This window comes from Cydia amplana, chromosome 3 (assembly GCF_948474715.1).
Source record: "Cydia amplana chromosome 3, ilCydAmpl1.1, whole genome shotgun sequence".
NCBI lineage: Eukaryota > Metazoa > Arthropoda > Insecta > Lepidoptera > Tortricidae > Cydia > Cydia amplana.
In genome coordinates this window covers 9,211,505-9,234,806 of record NC_086071.1, presented here as the reverse complement: position 1 = coordinate 9,234,806, position 23,302 = coordinate 9,211,505, and the positions used below count along the sequence as shown (strand labels likewise).

Genomic DNA, 23,302 nt, shown 5'->3' with positions numbered 1-23,302 from the left:
AAGGTCTTCCGCAATCATCGCCTGCTATATAATACTCACTTGGTTCTTTGCTGCTTTAAATCAGCTTTATCCCACATATTGTGGGATGCCTATCCGCTCTTTGTCTGAACGGTCTGTTCAGCGTCATCGTCAGTATCGTCCTACGACGTTTGTCATCTGACTTATTTTGGTTTCGTCGTGTCGTTTTAGAATTCAATTTGTCTGATGTTCCAAATATATTATCTAGGTCAGACAGTCAGTCGATGTCAGGTCATCAGTCACCACTGAGATTAGAAGCCCTGACAGTCGCCATTACATAATTTCCTAGAAAAATCGACCATATATTTCTACAAGCAATGTGCCCTGTTCAGTGTTCACAGTACGTCTGTTTAGTAAGTTATGTTATGAAGTATAAAATTTACAATGCCTTTACCTTTATGCTGTGATTGAAAGATGATTTCAGAAAAAAAAAACAATTTATTTTTTTAATATCATGAAGTTAATGTTATAAGAATTGTCCGTTCGGTTTTACGAGCGTGTTGTAACTAATATATGTATGAGTATGATATATGTTTTATTTGGGTAAAGGTAGAAGTTAAAGTAGATTAAAAACCACCTGCCAATCTCAAACTAGCTCTGAACTACCTGCAATCAATCGATCTATTATTGCGTCCATTGCGTTGGCTGTTATTATTATGGAGTCAACCACGAGCACGCAAGCACGCAAGAATCACCAACCGGCACCGCGAGCGGCGGGAATAACGCCTACCAAATCGGTTTTCGTGTGAACAGGTAGCAAATGGAAATGGCTTAGAGGCTTACAAAGCGTAATGCTCGATACTAAGAATCGATATCGATACGTCTTGCTCGCTCTGAATTATGTGTGCCAGCACTGACATTGATATCTAATAACGAGACAAACATAATGAAAAATTTATAAAAATATGATGTTAGAGTTCAGTTTATTTACTCTACTAGGTTGGAAGATCACATGGCAGTCGCTTTTGTAAAAATGTGTCTGTGTGTAAAAAAATCAATCAGATTGCTAAGCAGACCTCATCAGGTTCCATGAGCTGCGGACAATGATGATATAGTCTGTGCGGAAAGAGAAGAGTCGTGGAATGTATGGGGCCCAATACATTCAACTCTTCTCTTTCCGAACAGAATCTATTCAAAATTTCGAATAAAGTGTCTAATCGTCCATTTTTATCTACGATTATTTCGAATTATATCGAATTTAATAAGTCGTAAAGTAAAACACGTAAGAACTTATACTATTCAAAAAGGAACAAACTACGAGTATTATACCTAGTCTGTCATCGTCTAGGCAACTCTTCCCTAGAGTACGCATCTGCAGCAACAATCATTTGTTTTATTGATCCATCCAAACGCCTCCGCAGTGTATGTGGGAGTAAACTTTCATACTCTAACATATCTATATTAACGTAAACATTTTTCTTTACTCAAACAGAATTAGCAATTCTTTTGGTTATTTAGAGGTTCTTTGATAAATATGTTGACTAAATATTCCGAAACAAATAACAAAATATTTACTCGTGTTTTAATAAAAATTACGTTGTGGTTAAATTAATAGGTATTAAGTAGACTATCTACTAAAATGCTAAATTTATCTATATAAAAACTTTATTTCAAAAACATTATCGTGACAAAAAAAAAATAACAAACTTATAATAAGAATAAAACTAGAACCTAACCTAACCTAACCTGAATCATGTCTCCGTACTATACTAAATTAATTACTAACTAACTACATACTATGATTTTTTTTTGTCACGACTGTGTAGTCGGGACAAGGTGCCGACTCAGCATGTGCTGCAGCATTGCTGCCACAGCGCACAGCATTGTATTGCGTTACCTCTCCTCTTTGGTCTGCCTGAACCCCGGCCCGCACCATCGATGGTGTTCCGTGGGTCCCACTCGGTAACCATTTTGGCCCACCTTTCTTTCTTTCTTTTTCTTTCCTTTCTTTGCTTCTGACATAGAGAAAAAAATACATAGAGTGCTCACTCCCATACATCAGTTTTAGTACCAAAAAGACTGCATCTAGCATCGAGTAGCGGAACTATCGGTAGTGCTACTTGACAATAGATGTAGCACCGACCGGAAAATCTTATCTCAACAGCATAAGACTTTCCGGTCGGTGCTACATCTATTGTCAAGTAGCAGTACTGATAGTTCCGCTACTTGATGCTAGATGTAGACACTGAAATTAATAGTCTGAACTGATGTATGGAGTGAGCACTCTTGTCTTAGTATATTTCTCTATGCTTCTGATCAGCATTACTTTTAAATTTCCTTAAAACTGCTTAAGTGAATTCGATTAATTAGCATTAAATTATACCTAACGTAATAAATATCACTTGTACTCTATTTAAAATCGTTGACTTTATTTCTATTTATTTCGTTTCTGTTCAATTAGACTACGATTCGTCATATCTTTTTTCTTAAAAAAAAAACTATTTTCCAATTTAAACCAATACAATAAAATAAAAATAAAAAAAATAAACGCAACAATGACAAATGTAACAATTGGTTGACGTCTTTGGCTGAATAGGACCTAAGCCTATTTGCCTGTTTTATATGGACGAGACAACCTTTTCGAGAATTTGCACCGCCACAAGTAGGTAATGGAATTTTTACGTAGCCAATAAAATATTTGAGGAGGCACCATACTTACATGTAATTACGTATGTTCTTTGTCACGGTTTTTTGTAGCGGTTTAAAGTAAACTTATATTCATTTACCTAAGCCGCGGACTGGATGCAACCGGCGAGAGGCGAGGCGCGAGGTGAGCGGCAAATCAAGGGCATTGCGCTAGACAAAATGTAGTCCGTCCGTCTAGTCCGCGGCCTAAAAATAAACTTTTAGATATCGAGTAAAATGATATGGCTGCGATATACCTGCGGTCAGACAGAAAAACATGACCAAACTGCAAGGGTTCCATTTTTGTCACTAACTATATTCCTGATAGATACACACAAACAAACTGCTGATAGGTACGAATACATATTCACTTCGTTTATCATATAGATTTTAGCGCCGTTTCATCTTTGCCGCCTATTTTTTCAATCAGATTAACAAAACAATCACAAGAATAAATAAGCAGCATTTACATCAGACTCTTTCGTGTTTCTTATACGTAAACACAAACTTTTTGTTGTTGCACAAGTAATATGAATCTATAATGCTTTATTATTTTCCCCGTTTTCGCCAACGACCGACAAAGAAGACAGGCTGAGCAGATATATACATACATTAGTATATATCTGCTCAGCCTGTCTTCTTTGTCGGAATAAATTTACCTTCAATCTGTCATTCCCGAATGGATTTTTTCCGTTAAGCAACAGAAAAACGGATGAAAGGAAAGTCAATTTTTTTTTAAACTTTATTGTGTCTTTATAATATTCATTACACATGTAATTTATATTGTAACGGTTAAAAACCGTTCAGTATCATTATACAATACATACAACAAGTTTTAATACTATCATTTACCTGTATACAATAAACTTTTGACATAATAATAACTGGTAATATTATTCGAGATTTTGTTATTCAAGAAAAACCACGAAAATCAATGTACTCGAAGGTCGCATCTATTTCAAATCTTAGCAAACTTTGTATTATTGATTGGACAAGGATTTAGAATTATTTACAATTTGGGTTAAATAAAAATTCACGACACAAACAAACCGGTAATTTAAAGACAGTATCTGTCTCGAAAGCACTTGATTGAAGTATCCGATGTGTGTACATATTTTATAATAGTTATTTGAGATCAAGGTCTTACTTATCAATGAAAATATTATTAGGACGGGTAAATTGCCGAAAACATAGCGGGTTTCCTAGTAATTTTCCGTGAAACGATATCCTGTTTCAACACAAGAAATTTGGAATGAGAATTAATTTCTAACTAAGTTTTTATGCAAAATTTATATTTTTTTGTCTAAATGTATGCTTACATTACTATGTTATTCTTACTGTTTTTGTTACGACGAGATGCTACTCGTATGCCGCAGGTCTCGATTTATTAATACGATTCAAATAATCATCTTCGGTACCTTTGTACTTACTTTCTATACAACATTATTTACAACATCATTGAAATCTGCAAAACATTCGCTAAAACTTACATAAAAATGTACAGTACACTTCTCACCACAGATATAGTAAAGCTAGTTGTAATGATTCGTATAATTTTACTCGTTATATTATTTACAGTTTTTCTAAACACTTCCTGTCATTTTTAAGTAGTATTGTCAGCTGTTTATATGTACATACTGTCTTCCTGGTTTCTCTCAAAGAAATACATTCCAAATGCTTCTAATCTATTTAATAACAGGATCACATGTTTATCTATTTATTTGAAATCTGTTTTATTGTTTGCGAAATATAAAGAAATTAAAGTTAAGTTTTTTAACATAGTTGGAGTCAAGTAAACTTAACGCTAAGCTCCTTTTAAGAAGAAGAAGTAAAAATTATAAAAATAATACTCAGATGACTTATGATATACTATATACAGTTCAGTACTAAACAAGCGCTTAGCTACTTGCTCAGGGATATAATATTATATTTTACATAACACAACCCACACTATTAAATAGAAAATAGTTGCTCTCACTTCTTTTTTTAACATTTGCTTTCCGCCTTCATGTGGCTTTTGCAAGCGTCAATGTTAAAAGTAGAAGCTGTGTAAAACTGTATTTACATGTAAATGTCGGCAGGTATGTGTCAGGAGAGCGCTAGGATGAGGCAAGCGGCCAGCACGAGGCAGTGTGTCGGAGACATTGGCGCGAAGGTCTGCCCGCCGCGCTGCATCGCCGCCGGGTACTCACCTGATAAAGGAAAAATCGAATTTGCTTCTTTGGCAAAAATTAAAACTGCTCTGAGAAAGGCCGTTACAATATTGATATAGGTACAATTTATTTATATAACTCAATACTTAAATATTTAAGGACACATTCACAGTAATGACAAAAATGAAAGGCGATTTTATTCAAAAACTCTTCTTTCCTTTTGGACAGCTATGGTGTGGAGTCAACTAAGTACCCATCTATACCTATAGTATGATTAATTTTATTAAGAAATCACTCCGCCCCCCATACTTATTTTATTAATCTCAACCATTTTCAAAATGTTTTATGGCGCCAAACACGGACGCGCATAGGGCGTCCGCTAGCTACTATTCATAGTTACTATTTTTCTTTAACCCGCTCACCCACTCCGTGGAACCGTCCCAGCTAGGGGACACCCTTAGTTAATTAACCATTACCTACGAGGGGTATTCAAAATATTCTCGGTATGAGAATGAAAACAAACAAGTACGAAAAGTTTGATATTTTTATTTTTCAATATACTCCCCCCCTATGTTCATACACTTAAAAGATCGATCAATTATTTTTTTTAATCCCTCGTAAAAATATTTTTTATCTTTCGTGTAAAAATGCTCCTCCACTGCCGCCTTCAATGCTTCATCGTCAGAAAATTTATTTCCACGCAGATCCTTTTTAAGATTGGGGAGCAAAAAGAAGTCGCTGAGGGCTAAGTCCGGACTATACGGTGGGTGAGTAACAGTTTTAAACCCACATTCAACAATAGCTGCCTTGGCAATATGAGCAGTATGGACGGGGGCGTTGTCATGCAGAAGCAGAATACCTTTGGTTAACTTTCCTCGCCTCTTTTCTTTAATTACATCCTTTAATTGACGTAGAATGTTAGCGTAGTACTGTCCTGTGATATTTACACCTTTTTCTTTATAATCGATTAGTAATACTCCTTCACAATCCCAAAATATCGTGGCCATGACCTTGCCAGCTGAAGGGATGACCTTGAACTTCTTGGGATGAGCTGAACCCTTAATGTGCCACTGCATGGACTCTTGTTTACTCTCTGGGTCATAATGATGAACCCAGGTTTCATCTCCAGTAACTATTCTTTGCAGCACCTCATCAGGATTTTCACCGCACAGGTCAATAAAATCGGAACAACAAGCTACACGCATGTCTTTTTGAAGCCGAGTCAGCATTCGCGGAACCCATCTTGCACTTACTTTTGACATATTAAGATGGTCATGTATAATATCATGTACGGTACCAATAGAGAGATTGGTTACTTGTGCTATAGATTTTACCTTCACTCGACCATCTTCCAATATAAGTTTTTCCACTTTATCAATATTTTCTTGTGAAGTAGCTACTACAGGCCGGCCAGGTCTAGGGTCATCTTCAATACTCTCCCTTCCGCGTTTAAACTCGCTTGACCACTTTTGAATGGTAGATAAAGAAGGAGCAGACTCACGGTAAACACAATCCATTTCCTCTTTTATGGTTTTTTGATTTTTACCCTGTTTTGTCAAGAATTTTATCACGCATCGATGTTCTAATTTAGTTAACATTGTCAATTCGCACATGATGTTCATGTTTGTTCAGCAATTGCAGAAAAACAAAAGACCATCTCGGTTCGAATTATACTTTTTTTTAATGTCAATGAATAAACCTTAGCGGCCAGTAACGAAAGAAATTTTAGAAGAGGTCGTAAGATATCAATACCGAGAATATTTTGAACGCCCCTCGTATCTGTCCAAATATCGGTCGCATATTTGTAAAAGAGGGGTCATTCGGTAGCTTCATGCTTAGATGTTCCTTCATTACAGGCAAGTTTTCAAAACTACATCAAAATTGATACGAGAAAAAAAACCGGACAAATTTTACGGAACCTTCGGTAGGCGAGTCCGACTCGCCTACCGAGGGTTCCGTAATTTTTTTTAACATAGGTATTTTTTCTTTTTACAAATTTATAGTTTTCAGATATTTCCCTGTACTTGTATCTTGTAATGTAAGTATATGGCCAAATATATAGTCATATCATAGTTCTAGGTCAACAGGAAGTACCTACCCTTATAAACTTTGATTCGGACTCGTTTAACATGTAAGTATGTGTAATAACTCTAGCATGCGCAATTTACCCACTATTAACAACAAAAAAATGCAGGTCACCCCTTTAAAAAAAATACTCTTATCAATTTTCCAGTCGCCGAGGAAACTTTTCTGTAACATTTTTGTATGATGTTTATGCCCAAACAAATGACCTCTATTTTATACATGTGCGGGCGATATTTGGAAATACGTATAATGGTTAATTCACTAAGTTCGCCCGTGTTCGGGCCATAAAATTTTAAAGGAGTACAGTTCTAAAATGGTTCAGAAAAAAATAATAGATGATTAATCGATAAAATTCGGCGTTATTCTTATCTACCTTCGTGATTAACGGCTTTACCACAGCCGTCCAAACAAATTGTAAAGGTACGTACACGCTTTTTATGTTCATGATTTTTTAGTACATAAAACCACTGTTTTACATAAAAATAGCGAAAGAGCCACCGGACAGGTTCACGTCAGGCATTTTTAATATGCCGGTCCACGGATATTTTCGGTCGAGTCTCTTTTTAAATTTTCATCGTCATTGCACTCTTTGACCCAAATTTTTATACATATCATTGCAATGAATTTTGGTGATTTAGTCGGAAATCCAGGTGATGTAGTGAAGACGGTCGAATTAACGATTCCGTGCCCGGTCACTTTAGATTCTTTAGAGTAAACTGAAATTGACAAATTTAATGCAATATTCTTTAAGCAGATGATGTTTCCTACCACTAAGCAGTGAGCGTATTATACTGTTTACTTCTTTGTGATCGATTTTAATATTTTGTTTCGAGGTTTTAGTAATATTTACGCGAATTTTTTTGAGATTTTGCGCGGTAACTTTGTTCTTATAAATATTAGCTAAAAAAAAATACACTACCACGAAATACCTATAGCTGTTTTTACGTAAAAATACAGTATTCAGTGATGGCAAAATTATCATGAATTTTTATCTCCAAAACGGCCCCGGCAAATCTCTTACACAGACCCCAGAACATAATAAAAACATTAACGCACCCATCTGAAAGACACGTTTCATACTTTTGATTTATCGCCATCGTTGTTTTAATGATAATGGCCTTTATTCGGGATTTTTACTCTTCCCTGGGATTTTAAAAATGTATTTCCTTTCTCCTATCTTACGCTCGTTTATCAACTAGATTGGGATGTCTTTGAGAATAAGGCCGCCTTGAATTGCGGAGATTGTATTTTTTATATCGCTCCCTTTTTAAAGGATAACTTTAAATAAAATGAACGAGTACTTAACTGACTCAGATAGAATTTAAATCAAAGAAACGCCTGAACAGTTCCATATTTTTAACGCTGTTTAGAAAGCATGCTGACCGAACTAAACGAAAAGAATACTTATAAGCAAAGTTTAAGTCTGATATAGGTAAAAAATCACTTTTAGAATGCGTAGTATACAAAGTGAAGCGACATGCCAAAACTCATTCTCCCAAATTTTTAGCATTACTTAAATAAAAACAGCAGGTTTGAATTTTATAACATGTACTTAACAATATTATTTCGAGGAATTGTTGTGTCATCTACCTAATTACAAGAGTTACTTAAGCAAAAACACACGCTGAAGGATTACCAACATATCAAAACATGGAGTAATCCAGTGTCATTCTGAATCTCTAACAACGTTTGTCCTAAAGTCACTTGCCCTAACTGGTTTGTCCTAATGGGCACATGCCATAACGATCAATTGTCATAACGATTCTTTTCCATAATGTAAGGTTCTGAAAAATGGTTAGGTTTTAGAACTTGCTGCCACAAAAGTGGGTTAGGTTAGGGTTCAACTGCGACACTCGCAAAAAAGAAAATATGCATAATAATATTAGGATAAGTAATCAATATTAGGATAACCAAAATTAGGGTTTTTAGTGCTAGGACAACTGATCATTATGACAAACAATATTAGGGAATGCATCGATAGGAGAAAAGACTTTAGGGATTAATATATAGATCCTAATCCATGATAGTTAAAATAAATAATAACCTTTGTTGACGGTAAAAAGAGAAGCTAACTCACCATTAAGCACATGCACAACGATACTCTTGGATTGTGCATTGCTCGGATTGCACTGGTAAGTGCCCGAGTCTGAGGGCCTGGCCTGCTGGATGAGCAGGAACGAGGTGGTTGTCTCCCCTTTCTCCGTCACCACGGACACTCCGCCGCGGGGAGAGTCATAGCTGATTATCTGTAGGAGAAACATACACATAATATGATACAACTAATTATAGTTGTCAGGACCATTGTCGGGGGGGGGGGGGGGCGGTATAGTAGTCGGGATAATTATATCCCGACTTCATTCGCGTATAAATTATGAAACTGCTTCCTACCCCCTCACCACTTACTCTCCACTCAGTACTTACTCTTGTACTAAATTGCAATCCCACTGTACCCCTTTAAATTCTACGATAAAAATATCCTCTGTCCTTTTCCGGGTTGCAATATCATTGAACACGGAAATCGCTGTTTGCAACATTTTTCATTTTTATTTTCATTTTCATAATGTCTGTTATATCTTTACGCTTTAGATGAAAGGCAAGGATATAAGTAATTTAAGTCCCGGGAAAGGATATAAAATAGTTTTTATCTCGAAAATCAACCCTTAAAGGGGTGACGAAGGGGGTGGAATTTACCATGGAAGTGGTATATAGAAATATTAGATTATTCTACGCCGATTGTAGGTATAGTTTAGTTCTGTTACAAGTAGTAAATAGGCACAATACTAATTTATTACCTTAAAACATGAATAACATTATCATTATAGGTATCGACGATCAAAACGTGGCCGAAAATAGCCAATTATTAAATTTAAATCTGTGTGTAACGCTCGCGTGACACCGAATCGTAACATAAGTTGCTATAATATGAACATGATGATACGGAGCATCAAAAGTCGCATGCAAATAACAGCTATTTGAAGGAATCTACGTTTTCAATATTTACTATTCTAACGCGAATCGGCCAATATTGCAAGTGGCAGGCACTTTAAGCGTTATGTCACTTTAAAATGTATGTAACAGTTACTAAATAATATTTAAACAGGTAAAAGGGGTCAATCATTTTGAGTAAACACACACATAAATACATAATACGAGTAAATGTTTGAATCGAAAAAAATTGATAATGTGTTAGTTTGACATTTTAGAATTCATCATTAGATGACTCACTACTTAAAGGCAAACGTCCTGTCTATAATATGCACTTATTACCATGCAGCCTCAATTCAAAGAGCATATAATAAAATTACCACAATGAAGTTTAAAATATCAAATATTTATCATAAAGTTTTTAAAGGTGCACTAATTTCTATTTGTTCATTGAACCTATATAAAATTTGCTAATTTATTATACAAACTCAATCAAGTCGCGACAGGTGAATAACATGACGTAAACTGGAAAAGTTTCAAAGAAACCAATTCTATATGTAACGTTACAAAATGTTTAGTCAAATAATTCAGAATCCATTGTGTTTGAATTCAATACACAAGCGGATGTACAAGTGTCTACTTTGAATTATTGACAAATGTGTCCTCCACAAATGTACTTATTACCTACCTACATTTGAAATAACGATTATTAAACTATCAGCTGCTGCTTTGTTTAGGCTTTGTAAACTGGTTAATGGTGGAAAAGTTCAGTCAAAAACTTTGATACAAGCTTCGACTGTGATTTTATTTGTAGGTTATAGGTACATACCTAAGTTACAGTTAAATAATGGTCGATGTCGCTATCGCCCGTAGTAGCTTAATAGCCATATTTGAACTTTAAGATACGTCAAATATTAGATATAGAAACGATATGAATCGGCTATGTCAGTGTCAAACAAGTGTCAAAAGTGACGTTTCTTCAAAAAACGTAAGTCAAATGAAATAAAAAACCTTTACCGCATCATTGTGATTCCAAAAAATGTAAGCAGGTGGCTCTGGAGAATACAGCACTACGCACGTCAGGTTTATTGTGCTGCCTCGGTCTATGTACAGGTCTGGCCCGCCAATGATCTCCGTCGTAGGTTCTGCGAACAAATTGTTTGTTGAGAATAATATGAAATAAAGTTTCATAACTTCATATAAATATACTTATGCATTATGTTAATCGGAAACATTTTTGAAGTGAAAACTTCTTTAGCGGCGCTGTGCACTTTTTGTGATGGGAAAAAAATGTTAAACTCGTAACAGGTGTCACGTGACCGTAAGGCGTAAGACGTAACCGTCTCTTTCTACCGCGCGGCGAAAATTTATGCCTGTTTCGTTTTTATTCACCAGAGAACTTTAGTCATAACGTATTATAATCAGATCAATTATTTAAATTAGGCAATAAAGCTCAATGTAATACGAGGATCTCACAGTTACATTCTAACTTTATATCACTCAAATATAATTGAATAAAGCTACATCTTGATGAAATCGCTAATAAAAGTGAACTCTAGTACTGGTGAATTAAACTCAAAATATCATGACCAAATATATTTAGATGCGAGGTAACTTTACAATTTCTATTCGAAATCAATAATGAACGCTACAAATTTAAGCTCACTGACCAGCAATTTCGGAACTAAAGTTTTTCAATAGAAAGGAGGATGGGTCAATAAAATTATACATAGTACTGCAGACATTTTGGACTAGTCATTGAGTTTTCACTTCTGTCGGTACTCCCGGAGTGCAACCCGTTGTTTTTTTTTATTATTAAAGCACATTATATTTTAATATATTTTTTTCTACTCCAGCACTTAAATGTGTCAATTAAATGACTGACAGTGATATCTAAAGCAATGTCATTTGAATGCTTTGTCTATAGGCTCATAAGATGACTGCTAGCAGTCATCTTATGAGTATAATACAACTGCTTTATTTTTTTTAAAGATACAAGTTCCGATCATCTTGATTGAAAGAGGTATGTTTTCATTTACAATAATAACTCTTTTTTTTTTTAAATAATAACTCATTTTTTTTAATAATATCTTTTTTTTTCTAATAATAACTCTTTTTTTTTTTTTTTTTTTTTTTTTTTTTTTTTGCTGCAGCTGTCATAGAAAAAGTAATGTATGCAACAGCTCATAATTGGTTCTTAAAATTCTCGGGTCTTTTTTTACAAAACTCGACTACGTCTCGTTTTGTAACTTCGACCCTTGAATTTTAAGAACCCTTATTATATCACTGTTGCATAAACTACTATTAACATGGTCAGAAACTGTAACAATTATATTTAAGAAAAATTAAAACGATTTGTAGGAATGGAATGAGACGCCGATTGGGAACTAGTGATTTATTGGTTGTAACTTATAATAGAACAATATCAAGTCATACAAGTGAAGTACCTAGCTACAAAACATATGACGTATGAGCGGAAAGTGGTACGCTGTGGCGTTCTCACTCCTTGCTCGATCCCTCAGGGGATGTCCACTGCATAGACTAAAGGTCAACCGAGGATGAAGCTTAGGGCGCTACGTAGCGACGTTCACAACCCGTGCTCATTTATTGGTTCACCTTGAGGATAGCAGAGGCCGTCTCCCAAGCTAGACCGCTAGCTAACGAATGATTCTCGCTCGAGGGAGGTATGAGATGCCTTCCCATCTCTTTTGGGGATTATTGGCGGTTTCAAATCGCCGCCCGTAACTACGGGCGGGTCTTTTCAGTGCCCTTTTCTAGGGCGGTGGCTTCTTCGTCATGACTAGCCGTGAGTGGCCTGTCATGGCTTTGACTTCTGCTATTTAGCCTTTCAGCGGCTTTGTGGCTGTGGGCCTCGTAGCTGCTGTGGGCTGACTCCCTCTGCCTCTAGCACCAGCGTCCCGGAGGGGAAATCTGGCGCCGTTGGCGGCTGTCCGGTGGGCGCGCGTGGAGCGGCGCGGTGCCCGTTTGCTGGTGTCTTCTTCTCCTCCTTCGGCTTCTTGCTCCGGTGCCCTGGGGGCACTGGCGCTGTCGGCGGTTATCCGGGGGGCGTGCGTGGAGCGGCGCGATACCCAGTAGGCGGCCGGGACGCGAGCGTTCGGCGCGCTCCGTCGTTATGTCTAGGCGCAGCTGCGGGGCTGCGACGGTTGCGTGGTTGGTGCCGGGGGCTGCGGGTGTGGATGCCGGCGCGGGGGCCGGGGGGGCAGGTACAGTGGCTCCCGGCTTGGGGGCCTCTGTAAGTGCGGCGTCTTGGTTGGTGGGGCCTTTTGAGGGGCCTTGTTGGGGCTGCGGGGCGGCTCCGGGGCTGGCGCGGGGTCGCGGGTCCGTCGGTGGCGGGGTGGTGTCACAGGACCCTTCCTGGTCCTGCTTGTCGAGCGTGCTGCACTCCGGCTTCTCCTCAACTGCCGAAGGTTGTGGAGTGACAGGGTGCTCGTCCTGGTGGCGCTGCGGTTGGGCTTCTTCCTGGGACGGCTCCACTGTCCCAGGGGCGTGCCCCAACAGCCTAGGGAAGGCTGTTGGCCATACTTCCGGGCGTGGAGGTATGTGACCGACTTGCGCCAAGCTGGCAGCCTTGATACGAACACGATCAAGTTGCCCGCGAGGGGAAAGTCGGTCTGGGGCTACCCATGGGGGTGGTGCGTAGGGGCATCCGAGGGCTTCGATGAGGCCGTCGAAGTCTGGTTTCCACGGCTCTGTGCGGCCGTAGGTGGGTTCCGGGGTCTTGGTGTCTTCGGGTACTTCGTAAAACTCGCGTTGCGAACTACCCACCCTATCCGAAGGGACCGGGGGGGTCGCGAGTTTTACTGTTGTGGCTGCGGGTGGATTGTGAAATCCATTTTCTTGTCTACCCACCCGCCCCGAAGGGACGGGGGGGGACTTCGGTGGCTTCTTGTCCATGATGATGCGGGACCTGCGCGACGCGTCACCGTCAGTCGGTCCTGTTGGGCAGGGCGACCGTCGGTGGATGGGTTCTGGGTACAGCTGGGCTTCCCCTCCGGCAGGGGCCGGGCGCGTTCCGGCTTCGATTTTCGTAGAAAATCGTCGGTCGGATAAGCAGGTGCTGGTGAGGTGCGTCCGTGCGAGGTTCCGAGTGGCTCTCCTGAATGATTCTCGGCGGCCGCGCCGCGCCTTTTATACAGTGCCGCGTGCCGCTCGGAGATCTTCGCGCGCGCTCGGCTCGGTCGGTCCGCTGAGCGCAACAAGTAGTAGTGTGCGAGCGAGAAAGTATTCGGATCCGCGCGGCTCGCGGGTACTAATGTTATTCTGTCTCGCTACAGATTTAGATTTTTTTGTTTATAAAATATTTGTTGTATTATGTCTAAATTAAAATTACACACATTTATTTGCTCCATATATGTATTAAGTACTATAGCATACGTTACTATTGAAAGCACAATTCTGATACTATACTTAGAATTAAGAATGTTGTTTAATGCTAACGTCATATTAGATTGCAACGACACAAAGTTTACGAAGAAGCGAAGGTTTAAGGCCTGCGCAAACCGGCGGAGCGCAGCGCAGATCACCGAGGAGGATTTACGCCGCGCAGCACACACCGGCGAGGTAAAATCCCCCGCGATACCGCGAGCGCCCGCCAGCCCCGGCGCTGGCGGCCGGCGCACCAGGGAGCACTTCGACGCAGGTCGGAGGATGCCGCGGCATGCTGCCGCGTGTACGCTATCATAAGGGATTAGTGACTAGTGTGTACGAGTTCTCCCCCGTCGTCCCGGCGCTACTCCGGCGCACTCGGGAGGTCTCGGTGCATGCCGGGGGATGCGGCGGCATGCCGGCGCCTACCGCCGCGGTATCCTCTAGCGTGCTCCTCGATACCGCGGAGTAACAATCCTCCGTGATGCTCCCAGGTCGGTCTCAAAGCATTTAAATTAATGCCTGAAGGTAATTGAAATAGGGAAGAAAATCCATTGATAATTTTAAAGTGATCTGCGCTGCGCTCCGCCGGTTTGCGCAGGCCTATAGAAGCTAAGTTTAAGAGCCAACAGGAGTGGTCATTTCTCCATACAAACGTACTCGACTGTTTCCTCCGTGGGTTTTGAAGCTAGAGCAATGATTTTTTCAACACGGATTAATATTGTCAATATCTGTGTCGGACCATTTTGCTTTTTTTGATATTTTTGTTTTTTAAGGCCCTTCAAAAATGGCCAAAATGGCCTAATTGACTATGCCGCAATGAGAGGCGTGCTATTCAAAACTGATATCAATTAGTCAAAAAAGCAAAACGGTCCGACACAGATAAAGTCATTATCATTTAGATTTCCAAATTTGGTTACAATTGGTTAAGTTTTGGAGGAGGAAACAGTCGAGTACGAAACCTCGATTTTTGAGATTTTTACGCAGGATTTTCGCCTTGTCCTTATCGCACTAGTTTTAGGAGCCGCTTCCGTTAGCGAGACGGGTATATTTACCTAAAATATTTAAATCTTAGCTCCTGTTGGCTCTTAAGTCTGCACTATTATTAACTTTCGGAAGCGAGCCATATCAAGTCGTGTCGTTGTCCTTTGTTATGCTTATGTGAGCTTCGAGTTTCTGAACGACCCGATACCTAAATATTTTGCCGCTATTTGTAACAAACTAATAGTCCTAAATTATCAGAGCCAGGAACAGAATCCAGATTATAAAAATATTACAGTACCTAAGTATGATAATTATATGATCGATTATGCTTATTAGTTCGAACGAAATGCACTGCGATTTGTGTCGTGTTTATAGCATCTCAATGTCAGAACAAAAAAAATGCTAAATATTGATACCGTTCCAGTTTTTGCTACTCTGACCAAGATACAACGAGACGACGAGATACCACGCTCGACTAGCGAATGGAATGGCACCATTGGACTCATTATTGCAATTAGCAAGGGTCGCCGTTGCCGGTCAAAGGATGGTTCTAATATTACGAAGTCAAAGGTCCTTTGGATACAGTTAACAAATAAAAATCTCAAAAAAAGAAAACCGACTTCAATATCTTTTTTAATATTGATCCCAGCGAAAAAAAGTAGCATTTATTTCATAAGAAATCTCAAATAGATTATTTACGTAAAAGATAATTTCTTGCCGTGGGCTACCATTTACGAGTTATTTACGAAAAAAACCGGCCAAGTGTGAGTCGAACTCGCGCACGGAGGGTTCCGCACCATCAACAAAAACATAGAGCAAAACAAGCAAAAAACGGTCACCCATCCAAGTACTGACCCCGCCCGACGTTGCTTAACTTCGGTCAAAAATCACGTTTGTTGTATGGGAGCCCCACTTAAATCTTTATTTTATTCTGTTTTTAGTATTGGTTGTTATAGCGGCAACAGAAATACATCATCTGTGAAAATTTCAACTGTCTAGCTATCACGGTTCGTGAGATACAGCCCGGTGACAGACGGACGGACGGACGGACAGCGGAGTCTTAGTAATAGGGTACCGTTTTTACCCTTTGGGTACGGAACCCTAAAAAACTAAAAATAAACGACCTTAGAACAAATTATACGTGACTTTCCCACCTTAATATATTTTAAAATATTGATCCTACTTTTAGTATCTTGTTTAATAGACCCATTACCTACACCCATGCTAAAATTGGCTTATACACGAATTATTTCCGCCGATTGGCAATATTTGGTGTTCGTTTGGTGTACTAGTAGATCTGTATTATGTAGTGTGTGCGTATGTGTGTGTCGCAGCTTTGTTATAACCATCGATTAAAACAACCATGGTAAAATACTAACCGATACATTAAAATTTCATTTCAATTCAGTGAGCATAACCTTATCATTATCACATCTATTATTCGTCGATATCAATCATTTGAATGTCTATACTGTGCACTGTAAGTAATTTTATCTGTGATGTTAGCTAGAAATCGTGAAATAAAATTTACATGCTCTGGTATAAACGTACGCCCAGAATCCAGATGCGAGATGATAGTAACTTTATACTTACTTGGGAAACATTTTATCTTGATAACGTTCTGTATGGCATCTCGTTTCTAAGCCGTCTGAAGTTATTATATTCACTTTAGACGGTATTTTTTGTAGTAAGATTGTTTGTGATTTACGCTTGGTTTACGTATTAACGTATACAGGTAAGGTCACTTGGGATAAATGTAACTATGGGGTCATAACCCCATATTAATTCATATGGGGTGCGTCCATAAATTATTTCTCTAATACGATTGGTCGGAACGGGCTGTATATCTGTCTGTTGTTAGTGTTAGAAAGCTGCAATTTGGCTGCATATTTAAATAAATTATGCCTACAGAGTGGTAAAATAAAAACTGGGAAAAAAATGTTTAGGGTACCTCCCTCCCCTACACGTAAAATGGGGATGAATTATTTTTTTGCCTCAACTCTATATGGTGCGGGGTGCCGTTGGATAGGTCTTAAAACGAATAGAAACAAACAACATTTTTTTTGATAAGTAAAGTGAGTTTTTCACTCCTCCTCACTAACTGTAGAACCATGGGTTGAAAAAATCATGAAATAAATAGTAAAACGACGTAAGAAGCGCTGCAGGTAATTCTGCTTTTTTGTGTCATTCAATTTCAATTACATTCAAGGCAGCGTATTGTGACGCACACGTAACTACAGAACTCCACACTGAGCAATGGGCATGGCCCGACATGCTCTTGGCCGGTTTTTTCATTTGCGTATGAAAATACACTTAGGTAAAGGTAAAAAAAAAATGTGGAATTCAATTGCTGATAATGGCCAAGGTTCACCGTTAAATTGCTCGTTAACCTTAAAAATATTACGACGCAGTATTTCTGCTTAATCTAAATTCTGATACGGCATCTAATCAAATATTTTAACTGCAAATTGCTTCAGTAGCTTTTATAATTCTGATGGTTAACTTTTAGTCATATCATATCATACTCAATACTCATAGTACGAGCATTGATTAAAAACATGATATCAAATAAGTTTACAGGTTATTTGTAAAAACCGTTTAATTCTCTACCAGTCAACCAAGGGCCAAACAGAAAAATTACAATAAGGTGGGTCCAAAAAATATTATTAAACAAAAGTTGCCGCTTTAAGTTAGTCTTCGCGCAATAAACACTATTATAATATTTTTGAATTATATATATATGATGTGACATATGATGATCATAATTTTATCGATGAAGATTTAAAATGTCAAATCAAATTATCGTTAATTATTATCGTTTAAACGGGGTATGTTAATATTTTAATATTAATATGACTTTGATTAATATATTTGTATAAGTGGTAGGTTCATTAAAAGTTTCAGTATAATGATTCAAAGAGCTCGTCACATCAATTAAAATTGAATTCAATCTCCAATTATGAAATTCCATATAACCGCATGTTGTATTACTTGTATTGAATGATATAGTTTATTGCATAAAAGATAATTTCATTATAATTGAAAAAGAATAGGTACCTACAGTAAATTAATAATAACTACGAACTTAAGTCAAGAAATACAAGACAAGCCATTGCACTAAATAAAATAATAAAAATGAGTAAAAGCACTAAATATTTTTAAAAACGCTCATATTTTTGTCAACTGGTATATGTTTGTCGCTTAAATACATAACACAAGATAACTAACAGTCTAATAATACTAATAGTCTATAGATAGACTGTATGAATAATAAATCAATAATTTCAAAACTGACAACGCCTTATCTTGCAAGCCTTGAAAGATTGCAATCTGGAATATATGCAATATGCATGTCTATTCAATGTCATGAATAAAGGAAGCACTAGATTTATGGTATAAAGGAAAATTCTCCGTAGGATATTCACGATTTCAGGGTTTTTGGACCTGGCAATCTTACAGCAAAAGACCAAGAAATACCTTAACCTGTCAAATCCCACGATATGACGTCACCATAAGCGTTCTGGCTCATATATGAGCCGTGGGAGCTGACAGATTAAAAGGTAAAAATACCATAAGGTCATATTTGTGGAATAAATTCCACCTTCAATAACGTCAGATGTTGTGCATATTTTTCTGCGGGAAAAGAGACTGTAATTCCAATGTAGGTAACATTACTTAAGGACATTACTTAACTAGTCGGGATTTCAATCTTGGTCTTTAGTAGAGACAATAATCATAAATGGGAAAAACGACTCCATCAAAGCTTATTCCTATAAGTATTAAAATACATCCTACTTGAGGAAAAACATTCCGTGCGTATACGTATAACGCAAATAAATGCCTTTACGGGAATTTGAACCAGGGAGCTCCAGCTTCGTACGCAGTGAATCTGAAGCTATGGAAGCCGTTGAAAAAAAACCATGCTATATACGTATACGTCCCACTGCTGGGCACAGGCCTCCTCTCATGCGCGAGAGGGCTTGGGCTTATATTCCCCACCTAGTTAATTAATAAGTTAGAGTGTTAATAAAAATAATTCTTGTTAAAAAACTAGTGTAGTTCTCAGGGTGCAGTAACATTACTGGTGTTGCAGGAGCGTTCAGGCGAGATGTCACTGCCACTCTCATTGATAAAATGACTGACGGATTGAACGTTCTAATCGCGATAGCAATGCCGCACCGACAGCGACGTAATTTGTCAAGGATATAAACAGAGGTCCTATCGCGAACCACGTTCTATGTGTTTCCTCTCTGTCGCACTTGTAAATTCGTACGTAAGTGTGACAGGGAGGCAACACGTCGAACGGGGTTCGCGGTAGGCCCACAGTACCGCCCGCCTTAACGCTGCAGTGGTAACATTCCAACAATAAAGCTGTTACAAGTACAGTCGCCATCCGAATATACTTAAGTATTAAAGCTGCTTATAGTTAAAATTATGGAGTACTTACCAACGACATTCAAATGAATAAAATGACTCATATGCGGCGTTGTAGATATTTGGCATTCGTAGATGCCAGAGTCTCTGTGCTGTGGATATTTAATCTGTAACAACAATTAAGTAATAATAATATTTCATTGTTCTAATTATTAGAATAGCCACTATTATAGTGGCTTTCAAAAGTATGCAAAATATAAGTTGCAAGTAATAGTCGGCAGGTAGTCATGCGTCCTCGAATATTATTAATGAAATAATACTCGTGATTTGGTTGGAGATAACATTTTGTAAATATTTACGGAAATATCTCACTAATCCAGTAGTCACGATATATTCTTTTTAATTTTTTACATTATTCTTAATCCATAGACTATGGAGTAGACTGTACACTGGCGTTATTCATAAACGGCTGGTAACTTAATCAGTTGATGATCGTCGTTTGTCCCTATCTGTCGTTGTGCCATAGAGACGGACAAACGACGATCATGAGCTGATTAACTTAGCAGACGTTTATGAATAACGCCATAAGATTATAAGTAAATATACAGTTAATATAATATATAAAACAAAAAGTTGACAGTTCCGAACAACTGACAGGCCGATACCGTCCGGCGGACTGATAATCAGTGGGCCCCTTTATTTACCTGTAAGGTCCAGTCCTCGGAATGCGGAAGGTGAATGGCTCTAAATCGCTGGTCGCTCGTGTATGTGTAGCGTCCCACGGTCAGCAGGTGGATGTCTCTGTGACGCACCCAGGACACCTGCATGTTCAGCTGGAACAATATCACAGTGACACAATTATGACGATGTCGTTTCCTATGCAAAATTTATTTATCGTGTGATTTATAATTACAATAAAAATCTAGCAAATGTTCTCAGACAGTATTCATAATAAAAGAAAAAAAAGTAGTGAAAAAAATGTATTGAGCCCTATTTCAATTGCTAAAACAAGACCCAGACTACCTCTTATCTATTACGCAAAAGTTATAACTCAAGCTATTTAGAAACGAGAAAAGGCAAAAGATCTTGAAATGTTATGATTTATATAATGTTATCACATAAATAATGCTTAATGTGAATGTGTGCCAAGAAATTTTTAATTACATTAGTAGTCCTTAAGCGGCCAGCCGAAATGGTGGTATGTGTGTGGTCTCGTTCATTCCTAAAGCACGGCTCCTTAATTTCATGTTTCGTAGATTGGAAATTTCCTTTTAGAATTTGAATTGTTACCCGCATCACTGGGAGAGGCATATCCCCACCATCCCCCTTCAAGGCCGCTTTTCGCCAAAAGGGTTAAATTTCGATTGCGAAATTAGAGAAATTCTCTCGGGGTTCAAGCCCAAAAATACTGAACAATTTAGGTTGAAATTAATGATAAGTGATAAGTGAAACTTGACCCCATTTTTTGACTAGACGATAACTTAGTCTTCGTTGTTGTGAAAGCACAACAACGAAGACTAAGTTATCGTCTAGTCAAAAAATGGGGTCAAGTTTTTTGACAACTGCGATTCTATTTAGTACTTCTGAAAGGTTCTGTGCAAAACACACAACTACAAATTATGATTTCGAAATTAGTTATAGTATCTTAACACGTAACATTATTACAAACATGATATTGTATATTCATTTAGAAATAAGCTAAGGTTGACATAGAATTGTGATAATGACTAGAATTTCCGTAACATCCATTATAGGCGTGGAACCCTAATAAACCTCAGAACCGCATACAGCTACAAACTCCGAAACTTAATAGTCGGCTGTCTTCACGTGAAAAATGACGAGGCACCTTAATCTATTACTTTTGTTTTCAACAACAAACAACATCCATCTACTAAATTGGCCTCGTATTATTCCAAATTCAGGTGTTGTCAATCAACGGCAATTTGATAACAGAAAGGTGCCACCCCTTAATTACTTTTGAAGATGAATCAAATTAATTATTAAAACAAATATTGAAGATAAATTGATTCACAATTTATTACTTTATTTCGGCTCATTTCGGTGAAAACTTTCTCAGATTGAACTTGGGAACTGGATCTTAACTTGGCACTTTAGCTTGGCGTCGACAAATGTTCGTATATAATTTTATAGAATTACCTACTTTTAACTTTATCGATATTGATGGGACGGGATTTATCTCTTCATTTCTTTATCTATTAATTTAAAAAAGGAAACAGGGAAAACAGTCTCAGTGTAAGTATGGGCACATATTTTTCTTAAACTACAAAACATTAATTTACTTGTTTAAAGTAATTTGATAAGAACGAATAAATGGGAGTCGATAGGTACAAGATATAGGTGGGCCATGTTAGAAAAAATTTAGGCACTAAATAATATAATTATAATTATATATTTATAATTATTATTTGTAATGTTTTATCGTATTCTTTATTCGGATTCACGGGTTTTCTAAACTGTGTAACCTGAGTCAAAACAAAACGTTGGAAAATAAATTTTTGATACCGTAATAACCTGGTCTGCCGTAATAAGCCAAGAAGGCCGATGTAATGTGGTCAATAGCACAACGACGTATTTAATATATTTTTCGTTTAGTAGTGTTACCTACATATTTTGCATTAAAGCATGCTTTATATGCTTTACAATAAGCAATAACTATGTAGACTTTTTAGGATACTGCTAGATGAAAAATACGTCAGAAAACGTTGTTTAATGTACAGCTTACGCAATTACGCATACCTACAGCAGTACTAATAAGTATGACTTGTACTTCAAGGTAAGCATTTTTCTCACTAGATTGATTTGCTTCATAAACAGCCGGAACATTGCTGCAGATTTAACGTGGCCGTCCCAAATGGCGTGCGAAAAAAGACATCAAGCTGAATATAATCGGGCGTCGCGAAATAAAACAGCGATCATTACGTCAGACGCGTAGAATTTAAACGGGCATGGTAAATCTCCTTTTAAAAGCATCTGAGTGAGATCTCGTTAGTGGGTTGTTATTTATGTGGAAGATGTGGCTGCCTAATGAGGTTTTTATTTATAAACTCCACAATAGCCTTAAAGTTGCATTGTCCCATTGTTGCGTTTCATTTTAAGCCAGAAGCTGTGACCGCTATGTAAATTGGGCTGGCGAAATACGAGTAAAGGCCTGTGCACACCGGCTTGCGTGTGCGTGACGTGCACATGCGCGTTCGCTAAAATGTTGGAGCCGCACACGCACACGTCACGCAAGCGGTGTGCCGTCCATCATAAGGATCTGTATACTACAACGCTACACGCGCACGTGCACGTCACGCACACGCAGCCGGTGAGCACAGGCCTTTAATGGAGCTCGTTAGACGCGTGTACCGCTTTAGTTGTTACCCATTATGAAGGTAGGCCGCGCAGTCCAGCCGTTACCCCTTCAGCTTTATTTTATATTAACCGTCATTAAAACTTCTTGTTATACATCATGCAAAATTAAAATTGGGTTTTGAAAGTTATTCTTCCACTTGTGTGTGTTAATAGTGAAAAAGGACATTTAAATTGCGGCTGTTATGTCGTCAACAGTCGGTAATTGTAGCCGACACGCGCGAGTTATGGTGAAGACAGTGAGCAATATAGGCCGCCGCTATTAAAAGTTAACTTCAGTATACCTATAGGAAACACAGTAAATACCTATTAACGCCACGTTCTACTGTAAAAATGTCTACAGTTTAAGAGGTAAATGTCACAGGTATACACTACATAAA

At 38.1% G+C, this 23,302-nt stretch overlaps 1 protein-coding gene across 2 annotated transcripts in view; it reads right to left on the bottom strand.

Moving 5' to 3' along the window:
- Positions 1 to 4,008: 4,008 nt before the first annotated feature.
- LOC134662517 (uncharacterized) overlaps positions 4,009 to 23,302 on the bottom strand; it is a 121,486-nt gene continuing 102,192 nt past the window's right edge. Inside the window, exons 4-8 of one of the 2 annotated variants that reach the window (XM_063518771.1) lie at positions 20,255 to 20,383; positions 19,624 to 19,717; positions 10,824 to 10,951; positions 8,959 to 9,127; positions 4,009 to 4,862 (exon numbers count right to left, since the gene is read on the bottom strand). In XM_063518771.1, coding sequence (XP_063374841.1) covers positions 4,732 to 4,862; positions 8,959 to 9,127; positions 10,824 to 10,951; positions 19,624 to 19,717; positions 20,255 to 20,383 — 651 coding nt within the window. In that variant the 3' untranslated portion in view covers positions 4,009 to 4,731. The remainder of the gene's footprint in view (positions 4,863 to 8,958; positions 9,128 to 10,823; positions 10,952 to 19,623; positions 19,718 to 20,254; positions 20,384 to 23,302) is intronic. The other variant, XM_063518772.1, reaches the window with a different exon arrangement.